At 41.3% G+C, this 12,790-nt stretch overlaps 1 protein-coding gene across 1 annotated transcript; it reads left to right on the top strand.

Annotated features, from left to right (window-relative positions):
• Positions 1 to 2,970: 2,970 nt before the first annotated feature.
• On the top strand, positions 2,971 to 4,406 carry RD3L (RD3 like). The gene is made up of 2 exons (XM_054286777.1): positions 2,971 to 3,269; positions 4,109 to 4,406. The coding sequence occupies exons 1-2, from the start codon at positions 2,971 to 2,973 to the stop codon at positions 4,404 to 4,406; spliced, it is 597 nt and encodes a 198-aa protein (XP_054142752.1).
• The last annotated feature ends 8,384 nt before the right edge of the window (positions 4,407 to 12,790 follow it).

Genomic DNA, 12,790 nt, shown 5'->3' with positions numbered 1-12,790 from the left:
TACTAACCCCACACTGACAGTCCTTTCACCTCAGACAAATAAGAACTAATAACAGACTCCTTAAATACACCTTGGAAAATCAAGTAAATAGAAGTGTGTATAATTTATATTCAGGGTAAAAGAAAGCAACAGAATAAAGCCACCACATTACTACAGGAGCTGTTCTGCCACACACACCAGGCAATGTTCCTTGTTCTGACTGGGGATGCACAGAGCTGACCACTGAGACACAATAAGGTTTCTAATAAAGACAAACTTCACAGTGCCTTTTAGAAACAGACCCACTATCAGCCAAAGTCAAGCCAAAATTTTCACCCTGACACAGCACTTTGGATCCAGGATTACACTTAGAGACAGTGGGTAGAATATTGACTCTTAACAAATTTTCCAGGGTTAACCATGGGTTACAAACTGCATAAACTACCACTCTACTTTTGAAGTCCAGTGTCCACAGCCAGCCCCACATAAGCAGCCATCTCTTCACACACCTGAACTGCATACAAAAGTAGAAGCAATAGAAATTTTCAGCTTCAATGCTCTCCTACCAATGGAAAAATACACATGATCCTCAGGATCCTACCTTGAATCTTCAATGATGCAACCAAAGATTAGGTTGAAAAATAAAAGTTGTAGGTTTCTCATTTAATGACTTTGCACACCTTCCAGTATGCATCTCTAATTTGCAAAGACATGATAATGGTTTTACACTGTACAGCAGTTTACTTGCAGATTGATACAGTGGGAAAAAGTGGTGACATGTTAACTGTGCTGTAAAGGAGGTGGCAAGGAGCATTTTAATTTTATCTGAAAATCTGTCAGGACAGTTCTGTCATCATAAACCTAGCTCCCTTCCTTTTTCATAGTACCACATTCAATGCAATGTGAAAACCTTCCAGTTGAAGAGGATTAATACTGACATTTGAATTTTTCCAATGTATAAGTAGTATCAGCTTTAATAACAGCCATACACGTCATCCTTTATGTTGTATGACATCTAGAACAAATTTAGAGAACCTTTGTTCTCCCAACTGCTCAACACACCCGTGGAGGGGGAAAAGTAGGGATGAAAAATACTTAAGAGGGGCACAGACAGTGGTTAGAAGAAGGGCAAGAAGAAAGGCAGTGTTTCTTATACCATGGCTACTGCTTAGATTAACAGGAAGAGACCGGATAACTGGAACGGAAAATGGCTCCTTCAGCGACCTTTAGTGTGCACAGTGCCATCCCCGAGAATGAACCTTAAAAATGGATATGATCAAAACATTCATCAAGGAAGCAAGGAGCAGGCAGCTGACAGTCACTTGAGAGAGAAGCAATGTCTATGGTAAGACTTACGATTCTGGGCTTTTTAGATCAGTTTGACCTCAATTTGCATCTCCTTATCATTCTATTCCTTTAATTAGATTACAGTGTCTTTCATGGCAAACTGTAGGTGTTACAGTCTGGCTTCTTTAAACACATTTGAAATGTTAATTAAAAATGCTAACAGCTATGCACAGTAATGAAAATGTATAGAACCATGAGATTGATGAAATTCAGCTGGAAGAAACATTTAATGTAGCGACAAAATCCTGAGCAACTGTCAAATACCTCTCCTCTGTCAACACTCACTTAACAAAAGCTTTAGATGATCTTTACTAGAGAAAAACTATTCTTAGCTGTTTAAAAATGACAGCAGAACAGCCTGATCCCCCTCTAATGGGAGATAAGTCTTCCAGCATCTCAATGGCCTGAAAGTTTAGTTTGATGATAAAAGCAACATAGTTATTTTTAGCACTCCACGGGCATAAAAATACAGCTCTAAACTGTGACCTACAGCTATGCACAGCCAAGCATCACATCATACGACAGCCTTAACTTCAGCTACAAGCACGTCTGGAGTTGCTTCAGACTATCATTATTCATCTCGCTACCAACAATACATTTGGATGGATTTAGCAACAAGCATTTGAAATTGTTACCATCTTTTTTCAAATTGCTGCCACAGGCAGAACTCAATTCAAAGGTAGGAGATCTTAATGGACTTGGGAGAAAGTATTTGAGAGACCATGTTAGGTTAAATGGATTACTGCTTCTCTCCAGTACAGAGGATGAAAAAGAACCTTAAAAGCAGAAAAACTTAAACTGTCATATTCAGTACAGAAAGTCTTTTTTTTCTGGGCACAGTTTGAGTAAATGAAAAAAAAAAAAAAAGATAAAAAAGAGAAAAAAACCCTTGTTTTCTTCCAGCAGTACCAAGAACCTGCAAACGGGATATGCTAGAATAAGAGACCTTCAAGCAAACTCACCTGAAACAACACTGCTCACAGACAACTGCAAAGGTAATTTATGTTATTTTATTCTAATTTGCATGCTTGTAAGTGCATGATTTGTTAAAGTACAAATCAAAAGTCTATTCTACCAGATTTCTGTCTCCAGATTATGTGAACAATAATTAGAATATTTAAAATAAAAATTGATACATAAGTTATAAAACCAGATCAAGCAGAGTTTTAGCACGTTACTAATTAATTAATTTCATTTTAAAATATATGTGTAAGTTCAAATTTTTGAGGTTTGGGGGGTTTGTGTTTTGTTGGGATAGGGTGTTCTTATATAGTTGGGCTTTTTGTAAGGTTTGAGGGGTTTTTTGTTAACTTGCATGATGGGATTTAGGGGTTTCCTCGCTGTTTGTTTTTTAACTCATGTATACTCTGGATAAAATATGAAATATTTCCAAGGTGAGAGATATGTACTTTCAAATGCTGTAAATTCCACAAAGTACGTTAACTCAGAAAAGAGACAGAAAATAAAGTAACATGCAAGACTTGTCATATTTCATTACGGCCTGGTGATTTTGTACAGCAAACTATTCTAATCATTAATAAAGTTTCATTCAATCCTTCAGTTCCTAAGAAAGAAGTCTACAGTTAAAAAGAACTAATCAGACAAACAAGCAAAATTATTTTTTTTCCTCTCCCCAGCTTAAAAATGCCACTTTTTGGCTGGATGAAATGGTCAAAAACTGATTCCTTCAAATCCACAAGATGTCCTGGATCAGAAGTAGTTACAAAAACCCTGCTGAGGGAGTTGAAATGGCACCTAAAAGAGCGTGAAAGGTTAGTGCAAGAGATTGAAAATGAACAAAAAGTCCAGAAACCTGGCATGGATTACAACTGGCTCAAGAACTACCAAAACCCTCAAGCAACAATTCCAGCTACTGAGCAACGGCAGCTTGAAGTCCTGTGCTCTCAAATCCAGCCCTGCCAAACAGGAACTGTTCTCAGCAGGTAATTGTTTCATATTTCCCTGACTCTGAGCTCTCTAGCACAACTAAGATGTTTCTCTACCTAATCAAAGTTTGTATTTGGCTCTGCTCTTCCTAAGTAGCAATGGCCAGCAACTGGAGAGCATTTTTACAGTTGTTTTAGGAATTAAATCTTCACTTGAATATGTTGTACTTGAAGGAAGTTTTAAATCAGGATTTTCCTGGTCTAATCCAAACAAAGGAAATCTCGTATGACCTTTCAATACTTCCTATTTTTCCTATTACTTATCCCCTCTATTTATTAAATAGCAACCCAGTAACTAAAAATCAAATAAAACGAATAATGCAATGCACCATTATGCAGAAATCCAGCCTTGCTGTCTACAATACCAGAAAGCTTCTAAAAACTTGAAAATCAGTGTAAATTAAAAAAAAAAAAAATCCCTCCATGCATTTTATGAAGAAAAATTCTTCTATGCCTGCATTTTAAGTACATTTTCTAGGGACTCAGAAACGGCAGAACAAGTCCATTTGCCTTTTAAAGCCCAGAATACACCTAAGGGCAAAGTCAGTTTGAATCAAGTTACCCAGATGGGCCAAAGAAGAAAAAAAATATTAAAAAGAGCCTACGCAATTACAACTGCTTTCAATCCACAATAGCTGGAGCACATCCAGTGCATTGTTAGAGCTCTTTTCCTCTTACAATCTTCTGGGGGAGGTGAGTGGGAAAATGTGGCAGCAAGGAAAAAATGACACAAAAACTCAAGTCATTTCCTCCTTCCCCACCCCCAAATGACCAGAGAGGAAAGAGAAAAGTTTTCAGTGCCGATGATTAGATTTCAATTTTTTGTTTTTTTCTAGATTTCGGGAAGTTTTGGCAGAAAATGATGTTTTACCGTGGGAAATAGTCTACATATTCAAGCAAGTTTTAAAAGATTTTCTTACCACCATTGAGAGAGAAAACCAAGCAGAGCAGCTGGTAGATGCATGGAATACAAATTGCCCTGAACATTTCAGTCTGCGTGGTGACAGCTCCAACAAGTCGGACAAAGATGAAATCCCCACGGTCTCGAGTTATGTCGACAAAAACACACAAAGCATGTTTCCCACCTTCTCCCACAGAATCTGGAATCTACCCTACTACTACCCATCAAGTTAAGTTGGTTTGTGTTATTTTCAAGAAGTTAAGTAGCCATCCACATTCCTTTGTTGTAATTGCCATCCAGATACACAAGAGTAAGAAATGTGACATGCTCCCCTTTTTATTCCAAGTTTAGAAATTAAAATCCTTTGTAATAGCTGGTATGCAGTAACTTAGGTATCAACTCACCTTTTACCTTTATAGTTTCTTAAGAGTTGTTGTGTTTGAAGCCACCTTTTAAAAAAAATGTAGAAGTTTCTGAAAAAAAATCTGAGGCAGTTTAATTATCAGCCATATAGAGCTAGAAGTATTTAAACAACAAAAAAAAGATATTTTGAAACAGCATCAATCCGCAGAGTGCTAGACAAAAACTTCTGTGTTTGTCACATAGCTTTTAAGGTCTATGGGAACTTTATACTGTGTAAAAGAAATGGTTTAATATAACATCAGTTAAATAAACTGGTAAATACTTTTTGGAGCTGAATAATTATTTCTTAACTTCAAGCATAACTGCATGTAAACACTGACAGAACTCAGCTGCATGTACTGTTTCTATGGTTTTTTTCTAAACTATGCTCTGCACATGCTGAAGTATGTGAAGGACAGCTAAACAAAACCAGCAGATATTTAACAGCATTTAACAGCTAGCTCTCTATTCTTTTAAAAAATTATTGAATTATCTAATTTTATATAGCTGTTTTTCATTTGACTTACTTGTTCTGAAACCCAAATTCTGCATTAAACTCTTAATATTTTGACCAAATCAGATGGTACCTCTCTAGAATAGTCAAGGAGTCAACAGATGATTTCCAACACACAAGGTGTTCATTCTAAATTTACACATAACAGAATCTAATGTTTCTCAGCCACCATGATCTATCACTGTGGGTTCACCAAGTTTTATAAGATTAATCACATACATAGCAGTCACGGTCACAGCAGGCAATTAGAGCAGAAAATCAATGAAAACATATGCCAGAACTCAGCTGGCTACATTTCCAATTGTGCTCCCATCACTTTAACAAGTTTTTACATGTTTCATATAACGTCCTCTTCTCTGTATTTGCTTCTGATCTGTCTGCTGGATCAGAAAATATGGGCAAGACTCACATGGCCCAATTCACAGAATACACTATTTCATAAACTAAACTCCTTCCTCTGGTATTGTCTTCAAACATACTGAAGAAGCCAATCAGATTTCATCAAGTTGGTAAAACAACTATAAGGCATCTTATGCTCCACAGCTGTATTCCAGAAAAAAAATTACTAATAATGCAAAATAAACTGGAGGAACAAATGGCACAATCATTTACTAAACACTTTTAAAACTTCTTTAAAATGGTTTTTAAAAGTCTTTGAAAAGCTTATTATATAGAGAATATTTCATGTAGAAAAATAACACATAATATTCACAAAAGACAAAACAACGAGAACTCCTACATCCATGTAAAGGACAAAGACTGGAGGACTAGAGCAAAAAACTTCCAACAGGTTTAAAAGAATAAAAGCTGCAGCTCAATACCAAAAGTAACTAGCCCCTTCACCTCCCATGAACTAAATACACAAAGCTTCACAAGGACATGCACATTTCTTATATCTGCACTCACAGCTGCTGTAAACTCTTTGCTCTCTTCTTGTCAGTTTGTGGATTGTGCTAAACTTACTCAGCCCCACTGATGCAGCACAAGGAGCTGGAGATTCTCCTCGTGCAGTTCTAATCCAATCCCTGCATGAGGGCAGCAAGAGATTCAAGGAAAGATTTTTCCACAGTGATAAAACTCACAAGTATTAAATATAAAGTACCTTTGCTACAGGAAAGAGGGCAGCAGGTACTGAGAATTTAAAAGGCATTGGTAGGATTACTCTGAGAATTAACATACATAATGCTGGTTTCAAGATAGCTTTGAAGTGGTCAAATGTGCAAAATTCCTGCAATGGCAATTCATATAAGTTTATTTCTTAAAATGGCATCCTCACAGCTCTCTATCTGATAAATAAATAAAAAAACTCTAAAACTGCAGCTTCCAAATTTTTACTTATGGAAAATGGAAGGCCAGTAACATGGAAGATCCACTTACCTTAATCACCAAAAATGAGAAGGGAAAACAAACACAAGAAGATAACCCCAGATACAACTTACTCATTATCCACACTCTGCAAACTTCAATTTAATTTTAACATGAGCAAATGCATTTTCCAAGTTCAGAAAGAGGGACCATCAACTATGCCATATTCTAAAAGGCAGATGCTGCACAATAGTTTAAAAATATAGACAGGCACCATAGCAAATTCAGTGTTAAATCCCTATATGGTGCCAGGGAAATGCACAGAAAGGCTCACCTACATTTATATGCATGTTTTAATCAGATTACTGCATCCAGTTCTAGTGTCTGCATTTGGGGGGAAAGGAGAAGGAGAAAGCAAAGGAGAACTGCAGAAGGTACAGGAAAAAAATATCCAAAGGCTGAGAAATTGCCATCATCTAAGGACTCACTTTGGCTATTTTTTCAAGTACTGAAATGTGGGGAACTTTGTGGAGTACTAACACTTCCTCCTGACCAAATTGCTATATACTCTCTCTAGTTAAAAAGCAGAGAAAAGCATAGAAAAAGCAACGGGCTAAGGGCAAGAAGCCAAACTAAAAATGTTGAATATATTTTAAAGAAATTTGTTAGATTTACCACAACATGCTGCCAAGAAAATCTGTTCTTCAACTCAGCAGCTGACACAAGGCATTTGCTAGAATTATGCTTACCCTTGGAATTCAGCTACCTCAGACAGGAGTAAGATTGCTGGAAGACCAGTCACCACCACCCTGTGGGAGACCACTGTCCAAGCAACTGCTTCCTTAAGTATTTTATATTTATGCCCTACACAGTTTGCATGAGATTTTCTAAAACTACACTGCCCCTTATACTCAGCCAGCAGGTATTTCTGCAATAGGCAGGAGCCACCACAAACCACCCTGGGGACAGAAAGGTGACTGGCAGTAATTCCAAACGACAGCAGGGTCTCCCACCTGCACAAGCATCAAGCAAAGCAAACAGCATGCAGTATTCCCAGCCACTAATTCAGCTTCAAAAAGGTGCTAACTTGGTGAAACGTGCACCTATGAGATGCAGGAAATAAAAGAGTTAATAGACACCTTTTACACACTTAAGCCCTTTTTTGTCTTAATGTGAACACAATTGTGTTAATACTAAGAAAGAATTTAAGGGTCTAAATTTCTTTTCTTTCAGTTAAACATAATAAAAGGAATTAAAAAGTTAATCAATGAGTTGTTTAAGAGCAGAAATTCCAGTCAGATTTTATGTAGTTTCTATTTCTACTACCTTTCCTCAACAACCTCAATTACTAATACTGTTATTCTATAGGTAGTTCAGGAAGCAAAAGAATCTTAAAACCTTGGAAAATGAGGCATCATCGGTAAAGGAAGGAAACACATTCCCCATGTCTTTTTAAGGGAGACACGAGGCTTTCAGATCTCATTAAACAGTATCAGTAACATTTCTGTAAAGTATTATTACACACACTCGTGTGCAATTACACACCTGTTATTACCAATCTGGTATTAAACCCACAAATTCGTACATATAAATTTAGACAAAACTGGTAGGCACAAAACTGTCCATCAGTAATTATACATCCAGTTTCAAATGAACATAAATAAGGATTTCAAAAATCTGATTAACTTTGGTTTTGTCTTTCCCAAGAAACAAAAAAAGAATTTTGAAGGAAATAGACAATTATGCTACAAGCAGCCTCAACAAATGAGGAGAAATTCTTTTGTTTTCAGCTCCTCAAACTCTTTCTGAAAAAGCCAGTGAATAAAATACAAGCATTTCCTTTGAAATGCTTGAATCTAAACCACTCGAATTTAAACCTCCTATAGAGAATTCAAGTTTTGCAAAAACACTCCAAATGCAAGCACATTGCCCGAGCTGTGAAACAGAAGTATGCATGAAAACAAGACACAGCTAAGCAAACACAGCTTCTCACACAGATTCCTTCCATTTTGTGGCAGGACAGACACAAACCTATGATCTGTGCTCAAAGGTTTTATAGCTATTGTTAAGAAATTCTGTCCACACTAACACAAGTGGTCATTTGAGATGCATATCGCTTCTGTCCAACTCCGACATGGGGGAAAAAAAACATTATAGAACCAAACCTGTAAAAAAAATTGCTGTCAAACTCACAATCAGGTTACCTGCTAAGACTTGTGAGTGGAAAGAGCTTTCTGTTCAACCAAAAATAAAGATATACCTCTGCCTAGTCACACAAGGCTTGATCAATCGTGCTTATTCCTCCTGTGTACAGAAAATACACAAAACAGACCTTGTAGCTTAGTACTCAGTTGGGTTAAAGAGTCAAACACTTAATAAATACTACAGAAAACGTTACTATCACCGAAATAAAGACTGAAAAGTCAAAAACATCTTGCTTGAGGCATCACATTCACAGAAATAACTTAAAAGAACTGTAAAATTTTGTCTGGTCACTTCTGGAAAACTTTAACTAATTACACAAAGCCCAGTAGCTCTCAGTCAGCCATTCAGAGCACTGAAAGATAAAAAGGAATAGATATTTGGAGGTGCCAGTTTTGTCCTTCACTTGAAGCAGACAGAAACACTGCTAGCCTCAACAGCCTCTGCTGAAATATCAGACTACCTGATAGCAAAATGTTACACAAAGAGTTCATGCTTTCTCGGGTGCCAGTGTACACCTTTTAAGATAAATACACCTTCCTGAAATACAGCAACCTCTATTGCTGTGCAACACACAGGGAAAAATAAAACCAAAACACTCGCCCTGGAGTGTATGCCCAGTTCATCTTGAAAATACTACATGGAAGTGCATACAAAAACACTTTTAGCAACCACAGATACACTGCCACACCTGCTCTAAACACCAAGATTAGTATGCACTACCACAGTCCAGGCACCATCCAGGGGAAAGCAGATTTTGGATTTCAATATCCAGACTCCAGTGAAAAGCAAATGTACCTGGCTGCTCTGCAAACACACGTACACTTCTTGTTGCCTGTAAATTCTGCCATCTGAGACTAACCTATAAAGAACAATACGACGATATACCTCTGACTTGCTTTACTTTGGTAACTTAAATGCTTCCATAGATCACGACAGCAATAAACTCGTGAATCTCATTTATCCCTTGCCACTGAGAAAATTTCAAGTTAATGCACCTGAATCAGAATAAACGCAGTCCTTTCTAGTACAGTTCTATAGTTTTTTCAACGGGACCAGGTACAGCAGGACTAGGTGCACCAGTGCTAATGCGCCTCAGAGAACGCAAACCCTACACGCAACGCATCTAGTGATGACGAAGACAACAGGCCTAAGCAGCAAATCAGAAAACAACATTAAATGTTAAGCATACAAAAACGCATCAGCCACAAACGCTAGCTGGGGTGTTAGACCGGAGTCCAACAGCTGCCCAGCATGGGCCCAGCAGAGCAGGGGAGCCAGAGGAGGCTGCCCTGGCTCTGGGGAATGCCCGGGGCACCCAGCACAGAGGAGCGAGGCCATCAGGAGCAGCGGCCCAGCGCCCCGCACTCACCCCGCAGCCGTCAGCGGTTCCTGTGCGGGATAGCGGGGAAAAGCGCCAGGGCAGCCGATCCGCGCCTCCTCGCCCAGGAGCTCGACGGCGGTGATGGCCCCGCCGACGGTGAACCAGTCCCGACTCCGGCCCTCGGGGAGTTTCCGCAGCATGGCGGGGAGGGCAGCCCAGGCACGCGGTGCCGGCCGCCGCCCTTCCCAGCCCAGCCCGGGCACACCCAGCCGCCCCCCGCGGCACCGGCACGGCCCCGCCCCGGCGGGAGCGCGGGCGGCCTTCCCTTCGCACGCAATGCACCTGGAGCTGCGCGCCGAGTTCCTCTAAACCGACCCCAACATTTATTAAAGCCTTCCTTAGAAACGCAGGACGTACGGACGCAGACCAGAAGTATCGGGTCGAACACTAAGGCCTGCCATCCCTACTGGATAAATTTCGAAAGAAGAATAGGAATTAAGATAAACGTGTCTGTTCAACTTCTCTTTCATCCTGTCATCCTCTCTTCTGAAATAACTACAAACATCTGAGTGTAATTTGTTAAATCAGGTAAATAATGAAAACCAATCTGAACACAGGGTAGACCCTTACATTCTCTAATAGGATTTATCATCTCCACACTGAGTCCATGATCCATTGCAGGCGTTTGGCTGCTTTAGAACTGTTCCTCTCAAGTAAATACAAATCTAGGATATATGTAGAGACAGATGTATACCAGGGCCTCTGGCTGCTTAATGTATCAGCCTCAAAGTCCCAAGTTAAAGAAAGAAGGAGATTTTCCTCACTAAAATATCAAAAGGTTTTTAAAGATTTAAATGAAAGAGGTGACATGCAGTACATGCAGTATTTTGACATAAGTTATGCTCCTATATCAAATGCAAAAAACGCCATGTAAGATCCCAGCAGTCTTGTTTGCCCTGTGTGACAAAGCTCTTATGTAGCAAATCTATACACCTGCAGATTATGTAAATTGCTCACAGGGAAAGTAAATGCAGTCTGTGATCCCACTGAAGCATTTTAACACACACGATAAAGGTCTGAGCTCTGCTTTCCTTTCACAGCCTAGGGAGACCCAGACGGTCATTCCCCTCTCACCCCACAGAACAATGCCTGAGCACAGGCATTGTTGGAATTCCAGTCACGCTGTCCTTCCCACACCTGGAGGAAACGTGCAAAGCACGTTGGTGCTTCAGACTTCTTCATTATGGCCCAGCGGGTGCCTCCCACTCCTCCAGGACAGGCTATTCCTTGAGGGACATTCCCTGCACAGACTGTGACAGGCCCTTCCCGGCATTGTCCTGGCACCGCACCTGCTGTGCTTGCTCTTGGGAAGCAGGACTGAGGTGAAGATCTACACTGGAGGAGCATTGCCAGCAGATCAAAGGGGGTGGTCCTGCCCCTATGCTCAGCCTAGGGGAGGGGAATGTGGAGTTTTGTGTCCAGTTCTGTGCTCCTCAGTACGAGAGGGACATGGAGCTCCTGGAGCAGATCTAGTGGAGAACAACAGATCATGAATGGGAGCCTGGAGCATCTCTCTTATGAAAAAAGGCGGAAAGAGTCTTTCAGGGCCTGAACAGCCTACAGAAAAGACGACTGAGAGGGGACCTCATCGGTGTATATAAAAATCTAAAGGAAGGGTGGCAAGAGGATGGAGCCAGGCTCTTCTCGGTGGTGCCGAGCGATAGAACAAGAGGCAGTGGGCAGAAACTGATGCACAGAAAGTTCCACATGAACATGAGGAAGAACTTCACTGTGCAGTGATCACACACTGGAACAAGTTGCCCGGAGAGAGTGTGGAGTCTCCCTCACTGAAGATATTAAAGAACTATCTGGATGCAATCCTGTGCCACGTGCTCTGAGATGACCCCGCTCGGTCAGGGAGGTTGTTCCACGTGTTCGCTGCGGTCCCTTCCCGCCTGACCTATTCCGTGATTCCGAGGGCAGCGGGGCTGACGCCGCCGCGGTGTGAGGGCGCTCCGGTCCTCCGCGGCCATAGGGGGCGCTGCCGTCCCCGCCCGCCGCGCGTCCTTTCCCGGCGCGCCCCGCGGCGGCAGCGGACCCGTCCCCGTTCCCGAGTGTGACCTTCGCCGCTCCCCTGGCACGGTGGGTCTGGGCCCGGCGAGCCCGGCTGGGTCCTGGCGGGCACCGCTCGGGAGTGTCTCGGGTGGGGACAGCGCTGGTTCAGCCTGGGAAGGGAAGAAGGGAGAAAGGGAGCGCGGCCCGCGGCGCTGGAACTTCGCCGTTACCCTCCCGCCCCCGTGCAGCCGCTCGGGGCTCGGGCAGTGCCCCGGGCTGCGGCGGGTTGTGCTGGGGAGGTCAAGGAGACAGCAAACACAGCGTTGTTCCGGGTAGATAGCAGGGAAAAAAATACTCAGAACGGTGTCGCGGCCGCACAGGCCCTGGGGAAAGGTCTCTGCCAGGTTTTGGCACGGTGTTAAGTGGAAACAGCACCGCTTATTCCTTATGTTCTATAGCGGTGGGGAAATCTTCCCTTCCTGCTCTGGTCAGTCTCCTTGTTTGTTAGATGTCTTGATATTTTGCTGTAGCCGAGTAACTGTTTGTGTTCCACTGTTCATCTGAAACTACAAACGCTGGAAATTTAGGTGAGCAGTGTACTTAATGCAGTGTCGTTAATAGTGTTGGTGAAAGCACAAAGGTGTTTCAGGAACTTTTGCCACAATCATAAATTACTGAAATGACTGTCCATAAACAAATGTAAATGTGGGTTTGTCTGTAATTATATACGAATTGCCTCAAAGTTGCTTTAATTCTTTAAGAAACACGTGGATTTTCCAGTTGTCTTGACAGGGGCTGCCCTTGCACCCTCTCCT

The sequence above is a fragment of the Melozone crissalis genome, unplaced genomic scaffold (assembly GCF_028551555.1).
Source record: "Melozone crissalis strain CALT ecotype California unplaced genomic scaffold, PUWL_Pcris_2 ptg000056l_1, whole genome shotgun sequence".
Lineage (NCBI taxonomy): Eukaryota > Metazoa > Chordata > Aves > Passeriformes > Passerellidae > Melozone > Melozone crissalis.
This window is presented reverse-complemented; position numbering and strand designations above follow the sequence as displayed.